The sequence below is a fragment of the Rhodnius prolixus genome, unplaced genomic scaffold, assembly GCF_049639745.1.
Source record: "Rhodnius prolixus isolate KJV_2025 unplaced genomic scaffold, Rpr scaffold_6, whole genome shotgun sequence".
Taxonomy (NCBI): domain Eukaryota; kingdom Metazoa; phylum Arthropoda; class Insecta; order Hemiptera; family Reduviidae; genus Rhodnius; species Rhodnius prolixus.
Genome location: NW_027411634.1, coordinates 22,151,037 through 22,178,383, shown reverse-complemented (window position 1 = coordinate 22,178,383; position 27,347 = coordinate 22,151,037). Strand labels below are relative to the sequence as shown.

At 33.9% G+C, this 27,347-nt stretch overlaps 1 protein-coding gene and 1 long non-coding RNA gene across 5 annotated transcripts in view; one reads left to right on the top strand and one right to left on the bottom strand.

The window, feature by feature from the left end:
- Positions 1-27,347, top strand: part of LOC141461194 (epidermal retinol dehydrogenase 2-like) — a 199,279-nt gene that overhangs the window by 34,439 nt on the left and 137,493 nt on the right. For 2 of the 4 annotated variants that reach the window (XM_074141992.1, XM_074141994.1), the window contains exons 2-3: positions 8,514-8,565; positions 19,717-19,883. In XM_074141992.1, coding sequence (XP_073998093.1) covers positions 8,541-8,565; positions 19,717-19,883 — 192 coding nt within the window. In that variant the 5' untranslated portion in view covers positions 8,514-8,540. The remainder of the gene's footprint in view (positions 1-8,513; positions 8,566-19,716; positions 19,884-27,347) is intronic. The other 2 variants (XM_074141993.1, XM_074141995.1) reach the window with 2 other exon arrangements.
- Positions 23,529-25,111, bottom strand: LOC141461196 (uncharacterized). Its single transcript, XR_012462650.1, has 3 exons — positions 24,679-25,111; positions 24,376-24,604; positions 23,529-24,285 (listed from the first exon to the last, which is right to left on the bottom strand). It is a non-coding gene; the product is annotated as an uncharacterized lncRNA (long non-coding RNA).

Sequence of the window (27,347 nt, the reverse complement as noted above, 5' to 3'; positions counted from 1 at the left end):
CTCTTCTTTCTCTTTGATAACACGTTAAAAAATTGAAATATGAATAATAAATACCAGATTTTGAAATGGCCTAGCAACTTTAATTTTGAAGATATCGAATTGCGGTTTCCGGTTTCTTTCACAACTTTTTATACTCTTTGAAACTGTGTATATGAAAATGGGGGTCAACCGCAAACCTTCACTTTTGGTCGTGCGTCAGCCGCGTATGCGGGCTGGAATCTAAAATCAAGTCACATATTCTGAAACTAGAGGTGACGGGCAACAAATTTTTCCTCTAACATTTTTTTGCTCAGATCAACCGTTTAAGCATTTGAGCCGTCTTAAACTGAACACCCTGTATATTTTAATTCAGAATTTATTTTGAATTTATATTATAAATGGAATTTATATTTTAAAAAGTTTTAACGCACTTCTCCATTGTTTGTTTTATGAAGTTAATCGAATCGAAAAAAAAGATCGAACATTTGGTTAAAGAAAATCAATTGCTTCATCCATATCGATTTATTTGTTATTTTGGAGAAAGCAAATGCAGTATTTATTAGAATAATATATTTATTAGAGTGATGTGTTCTTTAGCAAAAAATATTAGTATCAATTTTCTTTAGATAAATCATTGAAACTTTTTGAAGTCATTTTACAAAAACTATTTTTACTCTATAAAACTATAGAATCGAGTAAAGAGAAGGTACATTGTTTATAGTGTTTCCTACCAACATACGATGTATTTATGTCGCAAATAGCCTTGCTCTCAGTGCTTAAAAGTAGTTAAAAGCATTATATAAAAAACGTAGCAATAAAACTGTCTTCTGCTAGATACGAGTTAAGGAATTAAAATTAGGTTTTAAAAATTGTTTTTAAGTGGTGATACTTATTAATAAGGAAACAATTTAAGAAAAAAAAAAGGAACTCTCACTAAGAATCGATATATCAAAATCGATATATCAAAATACCAAATGGCAATAAATTATCAAAACACTTCGATAATAATTACTGATAAGCAAAATAAAACCAATATAGTGCCCTTCATAAATAAATAAATAACTTGAGAAAACAATATTTTATGAAAAATATTATATAATTAATTTAATGTTTTGTATCCTGCTGCACTTAAGATTTCCTTTTTTATTATTATTATTATTTTCTATTTCAAAGCATAAATCAATTATTTCAAGCAATTTGAATGCATCTTTTTATTCATTTAAGGTATTAGCTAGTTGCTGATTCATTTGAGTGAATTATTATTGAATGATGTACATCCTTGGAAATTAATTCTGATAAATTAAGTCACGGTTTGGTATTTATTACTGCTCACGGATGCGTTACAATCAAGTGTTTGTATATCTGTTATCCGGTGTCCCCACTTCTTTTGTCAAAATTATCCCCTCCAAAAGAAACCATACTGGAAAACATACATTCTGGAAGAGGCATGTATAAAAAAATTCATGATCAATATTATGTAGTTTATTAAAAATGAAATATAAAAGATACGACCATGCATCATCCATGAATATGCAAAAAATGTGAGTAGATGACAAAAATAATAGAAGCTCAAGTAACAAATCTACTTCTTACGAGGGCCGTTTGAAAAGTCCGTGCAAAGTCAGAGAGATAGCACCACTGGCGCGTATCGAGGTTATGTTTAGTTAGTAGCATCTCTTGGAAGAACACACCCCAAGTTTCAGCCAGATCGGTCTATTTCTTTGTGTTTGGCATTCGTTTGAATCGAGGAAGTCGAGTGATTTTCAAAAAATGGACGAAAAAGAATTTCGTGTGTTGATTAAACACTACTTTATGAAAGGCAAAACGCCTCAGGAGACTAAAGAGAAGCTTGATAAACATTATGGTGACTCTGCACCTTCGATTAGAACAGTTTATAAGTGGTTTCAAAATTTTCGGAGTGGCCCATATGGGCACAAGTGACGTTGAACGTTCTGGACGCCCTGTTGAGGTTACTACTCCAGAAATCATTGATAAAATCCATGATATGGTGTGATGGATGACAGAAGAGTGAAGGTGCGTGAGATTGCTAGTGCTGTGGGCATCTCGAATGAACGGGTACATAATATTTTGCATCAACATTTGGACATGACAAAGCTATCCGCAAGATGGGTGCCGCGATTGCTCACGCTTGACCAAAAACGAAATCGTGTGAAGTGTTGCAAGGACGGTTTGCAGCTGTTCCAGAAGAATCCGCAGGACTTTAAGCGTCGTTTCGTCACTGTGGATGAAACATGGATACATCACTACACTCCTGAGACCAAAGAACAATCTAAACAATGGGTTACCATGAGGGAATCTGCGCCAAAAAAGGCGAAGACCGTTCCTTCGGCCGGAAAGATTATGGCGACTGTCTTTTGGGATTCGCAAGGAATAATCCTCATCGACTATCTGGAAAAGGGTAAAACTATTACAGGTGCATATTATTCATCGTTATTGGACCGTTTGAAAACCGAGCTGCAAGAAAAACGCCCTCGAAAAAGTCCTTTTCCATCACGACAACGCACCAGCTCACACCTCAGCAGTTGTGGTCGCAAAATTAATGGAAATAGGGTTCCAACTCGTTTCACATCCCCCCTATTCTCCAGACTTGGCTCCCTCGGACTACTATTTGTTCCCCAATATGAAGAAATGGCTGGCGGGGAAAAGATTTTTTTCAAACGAGGAGGTGATTGCAGAAACGAATGGCTATTTTTCAGACTTGGACAAATCCTATTATTCGGAAGGGATCAACAAACTAGAGCAGCGTTGGACGAAGTGTATAAGCCTAAAAGGAAACTATGTTGAAAAATAAAAAAGGTTTACCCCAAAAAATTAAGTAGTTTTTATTTTTGCACGGACTTTTCAAACGACCCTCGTATATATTATCCGCAATGAGGACAGAAAGATCTGTGGATAGAATCTACCAATTTGAGAGTTTTACACTGCCTTGCAAAGCATCGTGTCCATCACTCAAGTTAGCACTGGCGGCCACAACTCGATTGGTCGGTCATACGAGAAGAAACAAACACTCAAAAAAAATAAGAAAGTCTGTGCTAAAACTCATTTTTAATTTTAACTGGCCATCCTGAAACTGTCCTTCTAATTTATGCAGATGATACCGCTATACTTTCTCCTCACATTGATCCGGTAACTTCGCACAAAAACCTTCAAACACATCGCTCTTCTCTTGAGGAATGGTTCCAAAAAATGGTAAATGAAGTTGAATGAAACAAAATCTTTTTTTTTTTTAGTGCAATTTGTAACTTTTGACTTCCTAATTTAAGGACAGTCTACATTAAAATTGACTACTGGTCCAACTAAAAGAGTTTTCAATGAATTAAACAACTTGATAAATAACACTCTTGAGTGCTCTTGAACACGTTTTCTGGTAATACAAACGTAATTTATGATACGAAGATAAATGGAATCCTGGAAAATGATACATCGTTTGAAAGCCCATTAAACAAGGAAACTTTTATAAAAAGTGCCAGCACCTAGGTCTGATAATGATCACGTAAGGGCTGAATGAGTTTTCTTAAAAATTTCGATTACTATTATTTTTCCAGCATTCGGTCGAAGATTGAGGCTGTTTGGAGAATAACTTATGCTTCGAAATGGAATCAATTTTTAGAAAATTTATCTGCCTTTCTGACCGTGTCATCAGAATCGAATTCGAACTAAAACTTTCTGAGTAATAACATTTTTATTGGAAAAAAGTAATGATTTTAGAAAAAAACTTTAAAGTGACGTCACTCAAGAACAGAGGAAAATATGAAGTTGGCCAATACGTCATTGAACTCCACTTTAGATGTACTACACACAGTAGGCCTATGGACAATACTTACTGGTTCACCCTGTATACTAAAAACCGCCTGGACGTACGGTATTGAACTGTAGGGTTCAACGAAACGCTCCAATCTTCACAGAATTCAATCTCGTCAGTCTAAAATTCTCCGCACTATCGTTAAACAGCTCCATTTTAGGTTTCAAATGTAACTATCTACACAGACCTGGAATCTCATCACCTTCCAGATCATCCTCCTAGACGATTAAAACGCCAGTGGCCTCGCGATTTTCTCTCTTCTGAAGAGAGTAGCTAATCCTGGAGACCACTTAGGGAGTGTTATCACTGTGTAACTTCTCCTCTCAATTAGTGTGTTTGTAGTGGTGTCAGTTATTGTCATTGTTACTTATGGCGTATCTAGCGCTGGTGTAACTTAACAAATAACTTAAAAAACAAAAAAAAATAATTGCAAACAATTTTTGCTTATCATTGCTGAACATTACTTTATATAATAAAAAAAAATAATAATAAATAAAATAATAAAGGCAGTGGAACAAGAACTGAATATTAGATCCGCTTCGTTATTTACGGAAAGCTAGATACCGCTCTTTAAAGGTAGTTTTTCATCCTTAAAAAGTAATTGATGAGCACCGATGCCTGACTATACCATTATAACAATTATAACTCTGATGTCCTCTTCTGCAAGTCACAGAAATATCAGGAAATACAAAGATAATGTAACTTTAAATTTGAAAAAAAAAAATGAATAAGTCATGGAAATATAAAAATTTATTTACTTAAATTGGGCATGACTTGACGGTGACTTGGAAAAACGAGGTGTTTTTGGAGCTGTACGATTTATTTTTAGATATACAGAAAAAGGAATAGTTAGTTAATTATTCAAGTAAGCTCCAAACAATTCCTACGCATTTTAAAAAATAAAATAGGAGCTCTTTCTTGAATTGTCTTTGGCCATTCAATTGAATTGGTCATCCAAAATTTAACATAATTCCAACAAAAAAAAACATCAAGCAAAAGTTCCACCGGCCGAATGGCATCAGAATGAAGTTTTTAACGAAAAGTACCACAATAATGGAACCAGTTTTCTTTAAGTCTTGGTTTATTTTAGGGTTGAAATGATTTACTCCATGAACAAGGGTCAAAAACTTAATACTATTTATTGCTTCTCTGAACCCATGACTTCAAACAAAAACTACAACTAGCTGGGGTTAGCTATAAATTCAGTTCTAACTCACTGAATACATATGAGATAATGTACTGTTGCCAAAATAAATTACGTAAACCATTTTATCACAAAACAAAGTCATACAAAAGTATTACCCAAAAAAGTGAAGGTATCTGTTCTTACTATTACATTTAATAACGAGTGTTATACGAGGTGTGTTCAAAAAGTAACGGGAATTTTCGTTTTTTGAAAAAAATATTTATTTATTCATCTACATTAATATTGTCGCCTTCAAAGTAGTCCCCTTCGCATACAATACACTTGTGCCAGCGCTTTTTCCAATCCTCGAAACACTTCTGAAACTCGATCTTTGTGATAGCTTTCAGCGATTCGCTTTTAATGTCATCTATGCTTGTAAAACGACGGCCTTTTAATGTTCTCTTTATGTTTGGAAATAGAAAAAAGTCACATGGAGCCATGTCTGGCGAATATGGAGGCTGGGGCATCGTTAAAGTTTTGTTTTTGGCCAAAAATTCACGAACAAGCAATGAAGTGTGAGCAGGTGCATTATCGTGGTGCAAAATCCATGAATTGTTTTGCCACAAATCCGGGCGTTTTTTTCGGATTGCTTCACGCAAACGGCGTTGAACTTGTAGGACTAGTACTCCTTATTGATTGTTTGACCTTGTGGCAAGAATTCATGATGCACTATGCCATTAAAATCGAAGAACACAGTGAGCATAACCTTCACATTCGACCGCACTTGTCGAGCCTTTTTCGGTCTTGGCGATCCAGAATGCCTCCACTGGGACGATTGAGCCTTAGTTTCGACATCATATCCGTAAACCCATGTTTCGTCACCTGTTATAACACGTTTCAGTAGATCCGCATCGTTGTCGACTTCATTGAGTGACTCTTGAGCAACTTCCATTCTCCGCTGTTTTTGTTCGAAATTCAACAATTTTGGAACAAATTTTGCTGCCACACGTTTCATACCCAAAACATCCGAAAAAATTTCATGGCATGAGCCAATTGATATGGCAACATCATCAGCGACTTCTCTGATTGTGATTCGGCGATCGTTCATAACCATTTCTTTCACTTTTTTCACATTTTCATCGGTTGTTGATGTGCAACGACGTCCAGGTCGTTCGTCATCTTCAACGTTTTCGCGGCCATCTTGGAAACGCTTATACCACTCGTAAATCCTTGTTTTACTCATAGCAGACTCACCATATGCCTTTATTAACATTTCACACACTTTATTACACTTTATTTCATTTTTTTACGCAAAATTTAATACAAATTCTTTGATCCATTTTTTTTAACAAACAAAAATCGCCAAGCTCGAAAAACACGTCTAACCTTAACGGCTGCCACTTAAGAAGTAAACAATGAATATTACTGAAAATTTTATCGTACTTCAGGGGCATGTGTACCAACATAATAAAAAAAAAATTTTTACAATCAGACTCTCCAAACCCGCGAAATTTAAAAATTCCCGTTACTTTTTGAACACACCTCTTATACAGGATATAACACCCATAAATGGATGCATAACTACACTTTATTAAAAAAAGTATTATGATTTTTTAAGTAATAAGGATGACTGCATGAGCGGGATTCGAACTGAGGATTTCCCACTTACAAAGCCACGCTCTTGATCATTAGACCAACACCCTGGCAAGATATTCTTACCGTAATCATAGGTCAAGAAGTCTTGCATACGGGGTGCATTAAAATGATGTGATGATTGATTTTATTTGATGATAAAACAAATTTATCCTGATTCACGCACAACCATTACATTAAACTACATGTTTTAAAATCTTCAATTATTATTTTTTTTTTTTACTTTGCGTCTGATGACCTCCCAAAACGTGTATTTTTGGTGGAAAATTAATATTGAATACCGATCACGAATAGATAAAATTGTAACTTAGATATTAAATATCTCGACTAATATTACGGATATCGAAACGGGGTTAACGTCATTTTTCTCAGTTTTTTATGCAGTTTTCATAATCATTGTCAAAACCAGTTGTCCTTATGCAACCCCGATCAGGTTTTTGGCCATAATTCCTCCAAAAATGAAGATACAGCATCGGGGGTGGAAAATTTGAAAACTAGACAAAAAAAAAATATTTACTTCGTGGGTTTTTGCGAAATTCCGCTTTCCTAAAAAGTTATTAGCGATTGGTGCGTTTTAAATGGATCACCCTGTATATATTTTTAATATAAGTCAACTTTACCAATAATTAATAAAGTTTATTATAGCTGCATATAAACGGGGTTAAAATTAAAAAAAAAACAACCTCTTCAAGCTTCTGACTTATTTTCGAGGCCGCCATTTGTAATGTTTGCATGAACGGTTAAAACGCCCCATAGTCCATTCCATTTGAGTTTTCGATTGTAACACTCGCAAGCAAGTGGAACGGGCAAAACCGCGGTCGTGAGCGTGATCGTTGTGAACGCTTAGTGGAACGCACCCTCAGAGCTTTAAGAATTAAGCTTTTTAAGCTTACAGCTCATTGTCTTGTGATTGTTACTGGTTACCTTTTTATTCTTATGCAAAAAATCTGGTTAAAACTGGTAGACAAGCCAATTAAGTTGTAATGAGATTTTACTTTGTAACTACGTTGTCCAGTTTCGTATTTAAATAAAGTTCGGAAAACAATAATTTTACAAAGATTTATCTATGCTTTTAATTTAGAATCTCTAGACCTCCTTGTGATCGATTGTTAAATTCAAAGAATGAATCGATTAAAAGAAATGATTTCGATATGACCATTCCAAGGCAAATCATTACAATGTTATCAAGATGTCAAAATATAATAACTCAGCTAGACTTAAATTTCAAAAATGATTTTATAGAATTTTACTAACAAAACACCAGGACTTGATTTAGTGACGAAAGACGAAAAACTGACTATGGCGATGCATGACAAAAGAATGACTCCATTATTAGGGATTGTCTTGCTTACGTATCGTTTTTGCCACAGCCTGATAAATCACCGAATTGCAAAACATAAATCCATTTTTTTTACATCACTCACATCCCTTAATTTAAAGCTATCTTTAAATTGGGTCTTTCTGTATTTATAAAATAATATTACCTACATTTACATTTTTACTTTTTGCACAATACACTAATTTTCTAATTTAATTATTTGTTAATTTATTATTGAATTCAGTTAGTTGCATGATTGATTAGCAAGCTATGCGGTCCTCTGCTCCAAATCCTGGCGAGCTAAACTCAATTTTCTTTTCTTTCTAAGAAGCCTCTACAGTTTTCTTTCCCGTGGCGAACAGTGTTGTCTTTAATCTTTTAAAAAAAGCCGGAAATACACTGAGAAGGCTAAATACCTTAGACACGCACAAAATTAAAAACGAAATGAAAATAAATAAAAATCATTATCTCCATATGGATTAAAACGATATTTGCAATCCTAATGACAATTAAAAAACACTGATAATTCATTTTATATTTATTTAAATGAAGATAATAAAATTTAGTGATTGCAACATTTCTAAATATAATAAAATCTAAAAATTATATTTCAGTGTTTAATTGAAGCTACTGCTGAAAACATGGCCAATTCTGCGGATAATGAAGGTATACTTTTTTTTTAAAACATTATTTATACATTAATTACTTTAAATTTTTTTACTTTACTTTTTGAGATATTTATTGGCCTTTTGCAACTTCACTATTAGCTAAATGAGCTTAATATATTCTGTATTTTGAGATGCTTATAATGTTGTGTTTATAAATAAACAAGGAGCATTGCATGCCTCAATGTGGAATATTGCGACCATAAATGATCGCATGGAATAATATTTATTATTAGGAACAAGTTAATTGGCCATAGGTTAATTAGAAGCAATGGCGGGTAATGATTTAGAGGAGTGATAAGCTAAATTTTAGTCAGGTAATTAGTTAGATGAGTTGTCAAATTTCTGATAATATCAAGATAACAATTGCAATCCACCCTCTGATTACTGCTGACATGATCGACTGCAAAAAAAATAATTATAATAATGATGTCAAAGCCATAAATCTTGTTCGACAATCTTTTTTTAATACCGAAAATCAGAATAGGGGAAAAAATTATAACGATCTTTTTCATTAAAACCCTGTCAATTCTAAATTCCAGCCTCCTAATTTCGTGTACAGCTTTTTCCAGCGTTTCATTTATCTTTTTTTTTACACGGTGAACACACCTTGAAGAAAACTTAAGAATTAAAAATTCCACTCGCTTGTAAATTAGTTTTTTTAGCAAGTTTACCTCTATTATTCTTTTTAGGCTATTGTCTTTCTCAACAGTCTTATCTTAGCTTTTGTTTATTCACTAGCTTCAATAGGCTATCTTGAAAAATAGTTAAACAAAAAAAATTAATATTTAATTAATAAAACTTTTAAATAATAATCTGAAATAAAATAAGTTTAGATTTTTCATGTTCCTCTCTGGAGCGGAAACAATATTGCTGTGGGGCCTTTCTCGACGTGGCCCAGGCCTTTGATCGAGTCTGACACTCAGGACTATTGTGGAAGTTAAAGAGTGCTCTTCCATCAACTTATTACTTGATTATACTATCATTTCTTACCGACCGCTTCTTTAAGATAAGTTGTGGATCTGCCTCTTCCGACTACTCTCTGGCACGGGCTGGTGTACCTCAAGGAAGTATTCTCGGACCGCTTCTCTATACTGTGTACACATCTGACCTACCAACTGACTCAAACACACTGCTCTGCACTTACGCTAACGATACTGCTATTCTCTCTTCTAACTCAGACGCCACTACAGCCTCCTCTCATCTACAATATCATCTAAACAAACTTGAACCCTGGGCCAAAAAGTGGAGAGTCAAATTCAATACTCAAAAGTGCGAACAGATAACTTTTACTCTGCGTCGTAATTCTTGTCCCACTTTAAATTTTAACTCAATTCCTCTTCCTTCTGCTAATTTAGTTCGCTACCTTGGGATGTACATCGACAAAAGACTAACGTGGAATCCGCACACTAAACTGAAAAGACTAGAACTCAACCGACGAAACAAATTACTGTTACGACTAATTGGCAGACAATCCAAACTACCACTGGAACATAAACGACTAATATACAACAGTGTACTTAAACCGATCTGGACTTACGGACTTGAGCTGTGGGGTTCAACCAAACATTCCAATTCACAAAGAATACAGTCCTTCCAATCAAAAATTCTCCGACAGATTACAAATTCTCCATTTTATGTGTCTAACTCTACTCTCCCTAACGATCTCAAAATCTCATACATAACTGACGAATCTAAATCTAAATACAGAAAATTCTTTGACTTTCTTCCATTCTGTACCAATCCTCTTGTTCTAAATCTCGCCTCCACAACGATTCCAGATCGTCCTCCACGACGACTGAAACGCTGTTGGCCTCGTGACAATCTCCAGTAATGTAAGAAACTCCAGCGAGAGTATTGCCGGTGGGCAGCTTCTTTCCTCAAGTTGATCCAGTCAGGAAGACTTCTTTTATCGTATTCACTTATTACGAATTCTATTCTTTGTAGATTGTGAATATCAAATAAATAAATAAAAAAGAAAAAAAAAAAAGATTTTTTATTTGAAACATTTTTACTAAAATAATTTTGTCTACTGACAAATTTATTTTATAAAGATTCTTTTCGGGAAACGTTGACAGTACTTTACAACCTTGAGAAGATGTGTTATGTTGTGCTCATAGATTACAATAGTATTGTTTATAACCTTGCCACAAACATAGTAAGACTGCTTTTTAGTTTGCCTGCTGAGTTTTCTTTTTGTCTTTAACTGTTTTTGAAATTAACCATTATCAAGCAAATCAAATAAGTGAACTTATTAAATAACCTATAGCGAACTTATATGCGACAATTTAATGAAAGAAGGCAGGTTTTAGGCATGTTTCAAAACACTTAAAATACTGAATTTAGCTGTATTTACACTGTCAATTAGATGTAAGGTAAGGATGAAATGGTACTGAATATTAATTAATAAAATAAAGAAATAAATGAAAAATAAATATTATAAAGTAAATAAAGGGAAAAAATAGTTTCTTCTTACAAAATACTTATTTATCAATCGAATATTTATCAAATAATAACCAAAGTGTTAATTTTTCAAACTGAAGGACGCTGTGCTTCAATGTTTAAAAAGAAAATAAATACAAACAGATGATCGCACTTACCAATATCCACTGTTTTCTTTCTATTCTGATGATGGATACAATTTTTGAAAAGTAACTTCGCAACACATTATATGAGCCGTTGATTTTGAAAGTGAGATAACTCCATTTTATGTTTTATTGATAGATATTTAATGATTTGCATTCGCAAGGGCGTTTAAAATATTCACAAGCGGTAATAGACTTATTTTATATTTTTTGTGGTCTTATTTCGTGTAAATTTAATATGCAATAATGTTTGTCCATGTTAGCTGAAAAAAATCAAGGTTTTGGAAGGCGCCAATGGAGTTGTCTCATTTTCAGAAGCAATGATTTGATGAAATCGTTGATTTTCTTAAACTGGAATGTAATTATAATAATAAAATATTTATAATAAATTTTCCACCACCCATTTTCCTTAAATCATGGAAATAATATCGAAATCCATCAGGGCCAACTAAATTAACTTTTTTTCCATCCGAAAAACTCACTCTGTAGAGTATTCTCCGACCCACGGAAGTGTGTTCTCTTGCAAAATCTAGTCGGCCGAATTTGTGCCTTTATGTTAAGGCTGGTTTCGTCCTAGAGCGTAGAGTTTGAGGCAGCTCTTAGAATTAGCCTTTTTTCACGCTTCTAAAGAGCTCCGAAGGCGTGCCTGTTGACCTCCCAGCGCCATATTGTTCCCCGAATTTCAAAAATTTACTCACTGATGAGAAACTCCTCTTTATTTGGCGTCCAATTTCTCTGGCAGACGTACCCGATTCCGAAAGAGATTTGATTAACCTCCTTTCTTCGTCGCTAAAACACTTCCTTCTTCCCATTATAAAAAAAAAAAAAATTATTTTTTGAATAAAAATGAAATAATAAAATGTGGTATAAAAATTGAAAGACTGTGCACTAGATTAGAAAGCGAATAAAAATTTAACTGAAGCATTAAGTCAATAAAAGCACAAGTGTGTCCCATCTTTTTGTCCCACGTAAATATTCATTTTTTACCAATATTTGATAATATAAAAGTAAAATTTCACTTATCCTCAATATGCCAATAAAAGTGTGATATCACAAGGCAATACATTATGAAAATACTCATTAAATTGAAAAAGAAAAATTCAGAAAAATAAAAAAGATGCTTTTGTCCCTGACTGTAAATCGGATGGCTAGAACAAAAGGGAAAATTATTTCTGCCTCGTGTTGGATAAACAATCGCCTCATAAATATAAAGATTACGTAGAGATACTTTAATGAAAACTATTATAATTACCTTTAATATCCTCTAGAATGTACAATAATAATCCCATTAACTTACAGAATATTTGTGTAGACATTGTTATCTTTTATAATAACGTTTTATAATGTATTCTTGTATAAAACATATCTGTTTTCTGCAACCATGTAGGGAAGTTCTCATTACTCAATTAAAATCAGCTGCGTAATGCCCAACTTCCCACACTAGTGGGGAAAAATTCCCATTAGTGTCACTTTCCTCACTAGCGAATGGAAAAACTTTATTGTGCTTCCTTGATATAAGAAGTTTTGTTATTAACATAAATATTTTCTGTAAAACTTTAATAAGCTTATTTAACGTAAATAAATAATTAAAAAACGAATATTAAAAAAATAAAATAAAAGTTGAAAGGAATATAGAAATAAAAATAATACTTTAATAAATAATTAGATATTTTTAATTATAACAGTTAAAAAGGTTATAGTGTTACCTTATAGAAATTTAAAATGGATTCTAGTGATTCCTGTTTAGAAAACACTCCTCCATCAATAAAAGAAACAGCAGAAAATGTAATAAGTAATGTAAATACGTAAGTAATGTAAATAATTGTAATATAACAATAAATGTTTATAATAAATAAATTACTTTTTGTAGACTGTAAAAATGAAATTTTTAATTTTTTTAGTTAATAAATCTAATGGTTGCAGAAAAGATATAATATTTAACTCAAGTGTAAAGTATTTTCCTCACACTCGGCAATTTGCACTTGCACTCGCATCGCTTCGCTCGCTCGTGCGACACTTGTTAAATAAATAACTATTATTACTAGTATTGTAATTTTATATTTCTATGTGATGGGCATTTATTCTTTGTTGAATAGTGTAAAACTAATCTACTGAATCCCAAATATTTTTCCCTAGAGAATTTGGAGTCAGTAAAAGTTCTTTAAAAAATCGTAATGAACTTCTTTTTTCTTTTTTTTTGCTAGAAAAACATATGAAAGGATGAATCAAATAGTTCGTAGAGAGTTATTATTCCTTTCTGAACTTTATTTCTTGATTGACAATTTGATTATTAACTTGACATTGCTGTCATAAGCATTCGACCAATTATTGTGCCTCCAGTGTGAGCGTTTTGTCAAGTAAGCTTTTTAAAAGATGGAGAATCACTTCTTTTTTTTTTTAGGATGCCCTCTTTAAATCGATGTATCTAAATCTAATAGTATAACAATTTTATACTACTACTACGACTAGTTGTAGTGAATGCTATTCTTTTCTAGTCTACCTTTCAGTATCCAAGGATTCCTTTTAGCCTACTTTCTAGCTACGAAAATCCTTCAAAAAGTCTACATGCCCTTCACCCAGGAGTAATACTCTATCCCTGTTATCAAAACATTGTCTTAGGTAGACAATACTCTTTGCAAATAAACTAAAACTAATGTTTTGCAAAAACTAGCTCTCTGTACTGTATAGTGATAAATCGTCTCAATCATATTTTGGTTTTAAATAAATCAGTTAAGAAGAGGCATATGGTTACAATGGAGGATGTTTTAAATTGTTCTTTACCTCATGTAAACGAAATATTGAACGATTAGGAGGTTGTGAAAATGCAATTTTTAAAACAAATAATGAACTTGAACCGAGATGTACACCAGTTATCTAAAAATTGTAAGTTTGGTTGTGTACTTAATTTGAAGTTATCACTTAACTAGAGGAGATTACAATTATATTTCTGATGATAACAATGTAAAATAATAATGCTATATTACTACAATAAGAAGATAAGATTATTATCCAGCTTAGAATTTTTTTTTTTTAAATCTTTTATTGGAATTTACAACTGCAACGATTGTTGCAACAAGCAAATATGGTACCTGATGACAAAAAATAAAAGAAAATCATGATTGGAGTGGTGTCACTCCAGTAACGTGCTTTGCTCTCACGATAAGAGAAGATCACTAGGCCATCTTCTCTTCAATCTCCTTAGAGGATTACTCTGGTAATGTGGAGGAAGATAGGTGTACTCTATGAGAGGGTTAGGATGAACCTGCTGTAGAGGAATGAAATTTGAGAAAACGAGTTTTTAGTAAGATCTTTAATGAAAGGGATTTTGAGGTTCATTATGGATAGTGAGGTTAGATACATAGAACGGAGCGTTAAGAAGTTTTCTGAAGTATTTTTGGACTGTAATGTCTAGGAGGCGTAGTGAGTTGGAACGCTTAGTCTATCCCCACATACTTCGATGGCCGTATGGCCAAATAGGTTGCAGTAACAGTAGATATAAGAGTCTTTTGTTATGTAGGCTGAGTTTAGATCGTTTGTCAAGTAGTCTGGCGAGAAGTTTTTGTAGCGTTGGTTAGTTTCTTGTCATTTCAGTGTAGTATGGGGGGATTCCATGTCAACCGTTTGTCTAGGTGCAGTCCAAGGTAGCGTACTTTGTCCACAGTTGGTACAGGAGTTTGGTTCAAGATGATGGGAGGTAGGATTTTCTGTCTTGGAGTAAATACTATAAACTTTGACTTCGTAACGTTAGTTTTGATTCTCCATTTGAAAAGCCAGAATTTAAACCAGCTTAGAATTTAAACCAATTATATTCCTTAAAGGTTCAAAATATATCTAATTATTCTTTCATCAGTACACTTAGTAACCACTTAAAGTCAGATTCAGAGGTTCATTTTCTGGCTATCCGTCTCTAAGACATCTAGTAAACAAATTAAACTTAAATCTATTTCCTCAAGCTGATTCATTAAAAAACCTCTTACAATAGAATCTTTGCCGGAATAATTTAAGGTTCAATTTCTCCTCGGAGATTACTTTGTTCTGAAGTTTTTCATAAATAAGTAATCTCCTTTTGGTAGTTCAATAAATACAACTTATTCTTGTTTATAAAGGATAATATGAAATAAGTCAATAAACCAGAATGTGATTTAAATTTGTTCTGTTTGTAATTTCTTTATTACGTTTATTTTGCGAGTAAATGTTTGAGTGAAACAACTGTACACACAATAACTCCCCTCATCTTGCATTAAGTGCTGATCACCTTTCGTTTTACAAAGGATAAGTGTACGTTCAAAAACCAAGAAATTATTGTGTAAAATGAAATCAATTCAACGAAGCGCTTTAGATGAGCTTGAAGCGTGGCTATAAGGAATTTCGCCTTTAAATAATTTAACAACGAACATATTTAATTGTAAACTAAGAATTTCACCTTCCTTATTTAGGTAACCAGAATATTTAGTATAGGACTACTTACAGATATATTTAGTTGGCAAAGATTGCCCAATTTAACTTTGATAAAAAAATTAACCAAATAATCCCGTCTAGTTAGCTTGGAAGATGTAGATTCTCCTTAGTTTCATTTGACTAGCAGTCTTCTGATATTCTGATGTACGAGGTGTGGCTATTAAATAACAGAAGAACTATGCATGCGCCAAATCCTAACGACCGACAGCTGTGCAGCGTAAAGCCTTCTCTTTCGATTGCAGCGTTTCACGTGTTTGTAGAGAAATCTGTCTGACCGGAACCGTCGTTTTGTGTGTGAGGTGTTAGTTTCGTTTTGCCGAAAACATGATAAATACTACACATGTAGTACAGCAACGAATAGTCGTGAAATTTCACAATGAAACTGGGTAAAACCGCTACTGAAACTTATCTTTTATTAAAAAGGAGATGAATGTTAATTACGTGCGCAAGTTTTTGAGTGGTTCAAGCGTTTCCAAGATGGCCGGAGAAGACGTCGGAGATGATGACCGCTCGGGTACGCCCTTCCACATCCAAAACGGATGAAAATATCGATTATAATTAATCAACATCACTACCGTGAGGTGTTTGCTCAACTCCGTGAAAGAGTAAGGAAAAACCGACCCGATTTGTGGAAGTACAAGTCCATGGGTTCTCCATCAAGACAACGCGCCCGGCTCACACTGCATTGTCTGTCAAGACGACGTTTCTAGCCAAGTACAACATCCCAGTTTTAGGCCATATCCGCCTTATTCGCCTGACCTGACCCCCTGTAACTTTTATCTGTACCCCAAAGTCAAATCTGCATTAAAAGGAACACTATTTCAGTCCGTTGAAGCTGTGCAAGAAAAAGCGGCACGCGTCATGCAGGAGCTCACAGAAAAAAGACTTCCAGCATTGTTTCGAACAATGGTAAATTCGCCATTGGAGCGTTGTAGGGATAGGGGAGGGGTGTATATTGAAGGTGATAATAACTAAATATGTATAAATTTAAAATAAAATGTTTTACAGCAATAGTCTCGTTATTTAATAGCCACACCTTATAAACATGTCTGACTCATCAATTTCAATTTCTGCTGCAGAATATTCAGCTTTAGATAATTTTTTTTCTCTTCTAGTCGTACTGGACCAACAAGTCATCTTTAATCAAAGGAATTCCAATGATTCTAAGGAAATTTGTCGTTTAAACGGGTCAAGATTCTGATGTTTTAAAACTAGATATATTATTTTGTTTCTGTACTTTCTTTTAAACTTCTCAAAATTAAAAATTAAATTTTGCCTTAAATTATAACAAAATTCACAATTATTCCGATCTGGAATTTATGCTGTTTACACTTCATTATATTTTCTTCAAAATGGAAGATAGTATACACCATTATAGGTTTAATTATTAAAACTACTTATACCTAATGTTAAAACATAACCTTCTACTGTTTACACAATATTTTCTTTCTGTTGTTATATTACCATTACACTGAAAAGTGGTAATACCATTTCATTCTTTAATTTCCTACATTTTTAAATTTATTTTTTTTCAATTTCTTTGATTTTTTTAATCTGCAACAAATATCATACTTCACCAAATTCTTCCACCACAACGCTGGACGGAGAATCTCTACTGTTTTGTGCTCATCTATTAATAAATGAAAAATAAAACTTTTCTCAGTAATAGAATAAAATTTCGATTATAGTAACTCTGTTAATGTGGAAGCCACTTAAACTAAATCATTAATAGAAAGTTCATATAGAACTATACACATTGGTGTAAAATAATTTACTTATATATTTCTTTTTTGCTTCTAAAACAACCAAGTCTAAGAAAGAGCTAAAAGAAACAAACTTCTTTCCACAATCTTTACAAATACTTAAATACTTCTTTTCTAGTTTATTACTACTTCTTTCTCTACTTCGCAAAACTTCTTACTTTGTACAAACTCTATTTTTAGATCGATTCTGTTAACTCTAAAATCTATCTCTAAATTGATTTAAACATTATTTGATCAGGAGATCTATATCGACGATGCATCACTACTTGAAATGTACCGTTGATTTCTCATTTCATTACCAAGTTCCATTCCGACCTTAACATGAGTTTTAAATCAAATTAGTGGATTAAGTAAATACAAACATTCTAGTTTAATTGCTCCTCAGATATTTTGAATTTAAAATTGTAACAGATTGTGAGTGAACTACTTGGTTTTTGCGAGAAACAGTTTTGGTACACTCTGATTGAAGAGTTATTGAGTACAGTTATTTAATTTATTATTTTATTATTACATTTTATTGGGCGCCGAGGTAGTCGATTGGTTAGAGGTTGGTTACCCATTTAAATTTTCCTTTTTTTCTATAGTGTTAACGTTAGGATTTCGTTCATCCCGACTATTAGAGGATGACTTCTTTTTCTCCTAAATGTTGTTACAAACTCTTGGCCTCCTCAAGACTGGTCCGCCAGGCATCTCTTCCCTGTGCTGCCGCCTTCCAGTTGCGGAATCCAAGCATTACTAGCGCGTCTTCCGCCACGCAATTCTTGGTCTAATTACGCACCTGGAACCCTTGTACAATGGCCTACCATAATTTTCCTTGGGATTATCTATCCTCCAGCAACGTGTCCAGCCTACCGCAGTCTTTCGAGTTTTATTTTTTTAAAGAGATGTTCAACTCTTCGGAGCCTTAAGTCAGCACTGGTCTTATGGTCGTTTTGTACAGCCGGGTCTCTTGTATTACAAGAGGTGGGTTTACTTTTTAAATGTTTTACTAGGCCGATCTGAGCTGCCTAAAGATTTGAGGTTGGAATTTAAAAGCGAGCGATAGGGATTGCTGAGGCCGAAAAAAACAGTTGTTTGCGGCCAAAATCCTTTTTGACGTGAATACGTTTTTAAATTTGCTATCATATGGTGGCAATCCAAAAAACCTAATGATAACAAAATCGGGGGATACAGTTTGGCATTATAGTTTCGAATCATCGTGTACATCCAAAATTAAATTAGACCACTGGATAGTTAAAGGATCAAAGAATTCATTACGATAAGCGAGGACTGTGACGCATCGCGCGCGGTGGAGGGGGAAGCGCCGCCATTTTGAGATCATTTTGCTGCGTATCGAGATTTGCAATTAGTATAACTTTTGACTCGGAGAAGCTACGATGTTCGTTTAAGTTTTAATCGTCAGCTGTCGTCACAATCTATAGATTGTATATAAAACATTAGTGTAAAATAGTTATAGTGAATATAATGGAGGTGTTAGAATAAAAAAATATTATCAAAAATATATAATGTCGGCCTATACGCGTCGAAAAGCCAAAACCAAATACAGAGATCGTATACGGTTTGGAAAGGGCTTCTCAAGAACAATCGAATGGTAATAATAGTACACCATATGACCGAGTCAAGCTGTGCCGGGAACGTAAAAGAATGAATGCAGCCGAGAGGATCAACGACGGTGTCAGTACATCTGCAGCTGGAACGGTTGAAATTATGCAAGTGGATGATGAAATCGCTTCTACATCGACAAAGGACTATATAGGCATAGATTGTGTTCGATCGTTGATTGGTTTCCTACGTAAACGTATTTACGTTCAACACACGGCCGTGTTCATGATACAGCCACATTTTTAAATTTCTAGGCTTCCCTTATAATTCACTACCAGAGCTCCAAAGTAGGATAAACTCATTTACCCTCTCAAACCAACAATGTGTGCAATCGTCAAATGCTGCTCTTTTGAGGTAGAACCACATCCTGTGCGCATATACTTGGTTTATCTTTCATTAACAACTAGCCATAAACGTCCTACTGCTTCTGAAAACTGTTGCTGCTTCCTTCTTGTCGTATAACGATGTTATCAGATATGCAAAGAGATTATAAGATGTGCTTTTTTTCAAAAATCTTTTTTATAAGGTTTCCGGAATCTAGAATTGCTAAGATATCAATGCCAACAGTTCATTGTTACCTCAAAAGGATCCATAGAAATTCTTGGCGAGGTTATTTCGCCAAAGGAGTGGCTTTGAAATTTAAAACATTAATATTCTCTAATTAATATGCTAATATTTTCATTTTTTTTTTTTTTTTTTTAAATAAAAAAACTTAATTCAGTAACTATTTCTAATCTGTTGCAGAAGAAATGAGCTCAGCAAGACGCGTAGAACGAGAAGTGGTGGACTGGGTTAAATTCATCTTTGAAGTATTGTGTGGTGTTCTCATCACAGCCTATTATGTAACTAAAGAGATTCTACAACTATTTATCCGCACTAAAACTAAATCACTTTCTGGAAAACACGTTTTGGTAAGTGCCTTTAATCACTATTATTTACGATACCTAATTAGTGATCGGATGTAAAGTCTCCTTGTAAAGAAAAATAGGCATTACTTTAGTTATTTCTTTCACTCATTTAACCAGTTAATGGTTTATCACGAAGATATTCGTCATGAACAAAGTGTAGATTGCAATGAGGAGGAGGATTTCAAACATATAATAATGATATGTCCACGTTATGTGGTAGAAAGGAAACGAATGTTTGACGATATATACAGGTATTTAGATGCACCATTTCGCTACGAAGACATTATATTCTCCACCAACATTTATGTGCTTAAGTCGATAGTAGAGCTAGCAATGAAATATGAATGTATTTAAAAGCTATAGCCGAATTAGAATGAATGGAAGAAAATGCTTAGAGAAGGATTACGTGATTTTAATTTTGGTTAAGCTATAAGGATGGCAGGAGCACAGAGTGCTGCTACAAAGTGTAAAATTTTGTGTTATGAGGAGTATATTCGTCATGCGTTTTCATTAGTGACCATCGGCAGTTGATTTTGCAATTTTAGTTAAAACTAAAATATATTCGTAAACTGCAAGAAGTTCGGAATATTTTGAGGCCATGTCGAAATAAAAAGAACTTATAGATAGATATAGTATGAATTAGTATTCGTAAATGTATCCTTGTCTTTTATTAGTCATCACTGAATCAAATAACGAATTCATACATTGTGTTAGGCTAGACTATGCAGTAAGTGGCGCGCCTGGTAATAAAAAACGGGATGAGGATCCTTTTGTTCCCTATTTACCTGTATTCAAGAGGCGGAGCTTTTGGCTCATGGGTTCAAGATTTAGCGATCATCCAAATTGCGGAGTCGTGGGCTACTAACCTGCCAAGATATTTCCTTGCATAATTGTTGGTATTTTATCATCAGGTCCAGGGATTCATTTCCATAAATACCAGTCTGTAATGTTGCGACCTACTCGGGATAATTGCAGCAGTATGCATTCTTAGCAATTTGGTATTTATGCAAGGACAGTATTGAGTAAGCTGTTTAGTGCCACCAGGTTTTTCCAAGTTTAATGATTATTTGTCGGATTTCCTCCATAACACTTTATCATTTGAATGCACAAACAATATCTGCCTCCAGCAATGCAATTTTGCAAGTAATAAGGAAGGTTGAATTTTAAATAAGATCTTTAATTCTCTTGAAAACCTTATTAGTGTAAAACTAAAGTTTCAGACAGATTCCCAATTTGTACAGAAAATTAGAGATGAATCTCTGATATATATGTATATCTCAGAATGTATCAATCAATCAATAAACCTTTATTTATAATTAAATGTAAAATACAAAAAAATAAACAAAAAATTATTAGGAAATGCATGGCGTATAGCCGTCTGCAGGAGTTGGTACATCAATTATGAAAATCAAAAATAATAAAAATAAAAACGGTGATAAAGAAAGAAGAGAGAGAGAGAGAGAAAGTGTGGCAATAAGATGTAAATGAAACAGAATACGCAATTATCTATTAAAGTTATATGAGAAAATAAGGATGAATAAAAATAATAAAACTAATAAATAATTACAAATTAACTATACAGTAATAAAACATTAAAAACTAAATAATTCCTTCTCTATTTGGGCAGGTTACAGAAGTGATGACAAAAATAATAATAATATATTAATCATAATAATAAAAATAATAAATTTAAAAAAATTAGAAAAAAAAAAAATAATAATAATAATAAGCATCATGCTATTAATTTGGAAAATGCGTATCAACTATGAATAAAGGAGCTGTCTACATTCAGAGCCTGAATCCTAGATCTCCAGGCCACTTTAGTGAAATTTAGAAGTGGGTGGAATTCCAATGAGGATAGCAGCCGAACAATTTGGTAGCTAGGAACAATAGAGGCTCCCATATACCGAAGGCGAAGCTCACCCAGTGATGGACATTCGGCTAAGAAATGGAAGAGGTCTTCGCGGACCCCGGATGTACATAATGCACAAAGGCTCTTGTCCTCCTCACAATCCAACCATGGCAGGCTATTCAGCTTCAACAACTCTCCCCTTAGCTTAAATAGCCACCTTAAGTCCCCTAATTTCAGATTAGTGGCAATATCTTTTCCGAAATAAGCCCCAAAGTGTGCCTTCACATCAGTTAGTGTTCTATACAGCAGAAAACGCTTTGTACTTCCGGCCCTTCTGATAGACTCCTCTCGAAAAACATTCCGGATTTTAGCAACTAAATCTAACAGCTGTGTTTGCCAACGGTCCTGGTGTTCCAGCGAAACATCAAACTCAGCAGAGTACCTCCGCGCAAGGGCCGTCCAGCGACCGAAGAATGCTGCACCTCTCCCAATCACCTCAAGAGCCACAATTCGAGGCAAACGAATGTACCTGCAGCTATTAATGGTAGCTTGAGTGCCTGTGATGTAGGATTAATTAAGGAGATTGGATGTGTGGAATGTACAATTCCCCAACCCCTAGAGAAATTTACATTTGTGCTTACCTCTTTTTGCTGAAGTTGAGAATGTTTTTTTTTTTCATTTTCATGGCCGATGTAGAGTGGTTCAGAATTATTGAAATTTCCAGTTTCATAATTGAATAAGATAAAAAGATAAGCATCGCGTTATTTTTATCAAAACATTTTGTTATCATTCTTTCATTTGACTATGCCACCATAAGTGCTGCTACAAGCAGAGCGTGGGAGTCCCGGTTTGAACAGATTCTTTAAAAAAAAAAATAACGTGTGGCTGTGTCATGGACACGGCCGTGTGTTGTACGTGAATACGTTTACGTAACGGGTTAAATTTTTTATATAAAATATTTTTATTTATGTATTTAGGATGAAATCACGGAAACAAATAATTACTGTGTTACAATATAACTTTATTAATTATAGGTCTGTGATACGAAAGTACGATACAAATGGCATACAAGATACATCTAGATTTCTGGTAAACGTTAAATCAATATAGGTATTATATATGTTGGAGAAGTTTCAATATAAGACAAATTGAACTCGCTGAGCATGAAGTCGAGCAATGAGCGGTTTTGTGAGACATCAACATTAAAGTCTCCAACTATCATAATTGGTGTAGTAAGATCAGGCTCGTAATCGGGTATAATCTTAGAGATGATTTTGGAATATTTTAACAACGATCGTAACATAAAGAGTTTAATTTCTGCTAACGCTGTGCCCGGATGGATATACACACACCCGAGTACGAATTTGAAGATGCCATTGGCCTTTTTCGTTTACTAGACACACATCACCAGCTTTTGCGTCTTTCATTTCCAAATAAATTTCCGAAATGTCAATGTTAACTCTATTACAATCAGTGAAGCTATTGATGTTGCGATATATGGCGACACCACCGGCTTTGCAACTTTTACCATTCGATTGTTCTTGAGAAGCCCTTTCCAACCGTATACGATCTCTATATTTGATTTTGGCTTTTCGACGCGTATAGGCTGACATTATATATTTTTGATAATATTTTTTTATTCTAACACCTTATTATATTCACTGTCACTATTTTACACTAATGTTTTATATACAATCGATAGATTGAGACGACAGCTGACGATTAAAACTTAAACAAACATCGTAGCTTCTCCGAGTCAAAAGTTATACAAATTGCAAATCTCGATACGCAGCAAAATGATCTCAAAATGGCGGCGCTTCCCTCTCCACCGCGCGCGATGTATCACAGTCCTCGCTTATCGTAATGAATTCTTTGATCCTTTAACTATCCAGTGGTCTAATTTAATTTTGGATATAGACGATAGATTCGAAACTATAATGCCAAACTGTATCCCCCGATTTTGTATCATTAAGTTTTTTGGATTGCCACCATATGATTCAAAAAAGACGTATTCACGTCAAAAATAACGTAATTTTGACAATAAACTGAAATTTGTTTTTCATATTTTAAATTACCATAACTTTTGAAAAACCTAACTGAATTCAAAAAATTTTTTTTTGTTTTTTTAGGAGCTCAAATACTATAAAAATATGCAAAAAAGAAAATATAATGTTCCATTTGAAAAAACAAAAGTTGGATGCTGTATCTCGAGATACAGGGGTTTAATAAAATGGGCCAATCACTGAAAATAAACTAGACTAAAAATGATTAAATACGTGTTTTTTATTTTTTCGAAATTTCCCGCCGTTAAAAAAAAGTGTGTGGAGCATGTAACCATGGTTACCCTGTATATATTTGTACAAATTAATAGTATTTTCTTTTTACTTCTTCTCATCATTATACACGATTTGTTCAAAACATCCACACTGATTTTATAGTCCAGAAAAAAGGCACAGATATTCAAAAACTTCTAACGTGAAATATTGCAGCTCCAATATCAAGATGTCTCATTCTTTCTTCAGTATACCAATCACGTTCTCTAGGTTAATTAATCTATAAAATTAAAATTATTAATAGAAAAACTACTTTGAAAACTATTAGTAGGAATCATTTAAAACAATTTATATAAAAACATTGACCTACAATTACACATGTATCAGCCATGTTGAAAGGTTGCATTCTGTTATCCAAACGCTGTCCAGGCATTGGTCAAATTTCAAAATGGAAGGACTCCTTCAATACTTAATGATTATAATGCTTCAAAGTGTTGTTGGAATGCTAGGTTCTATTCTAGGTCAAGTATTTGACTATTGATTGAGAGCATCAAATTTCTGTATAAGACCACTTCGTACAACCTATCAAACTAGATAGGCTAAAATGAATATAGAAACTGGTTTAAATGATATTAGAATGCGCTGTTTTAATGTGAAATTCAGTTGGCTTTACCTGTTGTCACCGGGGATTTTCCTGTATTTTTTGTTATTCTACACAACTTTTGAGGAACATGATTTACTGATGTCCTTGTAATTAATAATACTCAAAGAAATTTCGATAGGATTTCGTTGCTTTAAGTACAGACGAAGTTTTAAGATAATATTAATATTATACACAGATTAAACATAGCAAAATTAAAACCAGCTGATTAATTAGAAAAAAAAAAAGATTGTGTATTACAAACAGCATCACAATGTGACCTACTTTTACTCGTACACAAATACTACTACATAACACAACAAGAAATTCTTGATAAAACAGGTTTTATAAATATATATTGTTATATAAAACATGCTTTTAAAAATATAAGAAGTTTTTATTTTAGTAGTCAAAATTTATCCATGTAGTCAGGATTATGTAATTGTAAAGTTTAAGGAATATAACTACACTAGTCATAGCAGGAATTACTTGAAATGTATGTACTTGTCATACGCCATCAATGAAAGATATAAATGTTGTAATAGCATCAAAGGTTTAAGTAAACAAACATATGTAATTACTTTGGGGACAATGGACAGTTGGACCCAAAATGAAAAGTGAATTAAAGGGCTATCTATCGATTATTATCTCGCTAACAACTTTCATCTGTACAAATGGTTACTCACTGCACAGTTTGAGTAACTTCGTAAAACAAAAAAATGAAGATTCGATGAAATAATTATCCGTTTATAATATAAATTCAAAAAAATTTTTATCGTTATCCTTCAGCACCTGCTACTGAATTTGACGTGAATTATTGAAGCGATTTACATTAGAGCACAGAGTTAATCAAAATGGCTTCTGATATGAATTATTTATTATTCAATGTCCAAAAAAAATTTGTCGTTTAATTGTGTTATTCTTTATTATTTGGGAAATTTATTATAAATATGTAAAAGTACCATCAGAGGGGGCTGACGCGACACAACCTGAATGTGAGGTTACAGCCTAGGAAGGTTCAGCGTCATTTGAGTGTTTACGTAGTTTACATAGAGTGTTTAAAGACGGTTACTTATAAACTTAGTAACTTAATTATTCTTTTCAGGTATTTTATTTGTTTTAATTATTTATTTATGTACGATTAATGTTTATTTATAAAATATAATTCTTTTCAGAATAATAAAATCTGTTTTAAAAACCGTCTTACAAATATAAAAAGGTATGACTGAACCAAGTGCTTTGACATTTCAATTTAAGATATTTCAAATAGTGGAGTTAATCGATTTGTACAGCTCAATTGTAAAAACCACTTTTTCTAACTCACGAGATGACAGGGAATAAGGCTGGTGAAAAATGAAAATATAAAAACCTTCATTTTCACAATAAGTGGATTGAAAAAAAAAAGAGTAAAGATATGGGGTTTACTTATTTGAATAATTACGAGGGTCGTTTGAAAAGTCCGTGCAAAAATAAAAACTACTTAATTTTTGGGGGTAAATCTTTTTTATTTTTCAACATAGTCTCCTTTTGGGCTTATACACTTCGTCCAACGCTGCTCTAGTTTGTTGATCCCTTCCGAATAATAGGATTTGTCCAAGTCTGAAAAATAGCCATTCGTTTCTGCAATCACCTCCTCGTTTGAATAAAATTTTTTTCCCGCCAGCCATTTCTTCATATTGGGGAACAAGTAGTAGTCCGAGGGAGCCAAGTCTGGAGAATAGGGGGGATGTGAAACGAGTTGGAACCCTATTTCCATTAATTTTGCGACCACAACTGCTGAGGAGTGAGCTGGTGCGTTGTCGTGATGGAAAAGAACTTTTTTGTGGGCCAATCGTGGGCGTTTTTCTTGCAGCTCGGTTTTCAAACGGTCCAATAACGATGAATAATATGCACCTGTAATAGTTTTACCCTTTTCCAGATAGTCGATGAGGATTATTCCTTGCGAATCCCAAAAGACACTCGCCATAATCTTTCCGGCCGAAGGAAGGGTCTTCGCCTTTTTTGGCGCAGATTCCCCCTTGGTAACCCATTGTTTATATTGTTCTTTGGTCTCAGGAGTGTAGTGATGTATCCATGTTTCATCCACAGTGACGAAACGACGCTTAAAGTCCTGCGGATTCTTCTGGAACAGCTGCAAACCCTCCTTGCAACACTTCACACGATTTCGTTTTTGGTCAAGCGTGAGCAATCGCGGCACCCATCTTGCGGATAGCTTTGTCATGTCCAAATGTTGATGCAAAATATTATGTACCCGTTCATTGGAGATGCCCACAGCACTAGCAATCTCACGCACCTTCTCTCTTCTGTCATCCATCACCATATCAATGATTTCTGAAGTAGTAACCTCAACAGGGCGTCCAGAACGTTCAGCGTCACTTGTGCCCATATGGCCACTCCGAAAATTTTGAAACCACTTATAAACTGTTCTAATCGAAGGTGCAGAGTCACCATAATGTTTATCAAGCTTCTCTTTAGTCTCCTGAGGCGTTTTGCCTTTCATAAAGTAGTGTTTAATCAACACACGAAATTCTTTTTCGTCCATTTTTTGAAAATCACTCGACTTCCTCGATTCAGACGAATGCCAAACACAAAGAAATAGACCGATCTGGCTGAAACTTGGTGTGTGTTCTTCCAAGAGATGCTACTAACTAAACATAACCTCGATACGCGCCAGTAGTGCTACCTCTCTGACTTTGCACGGA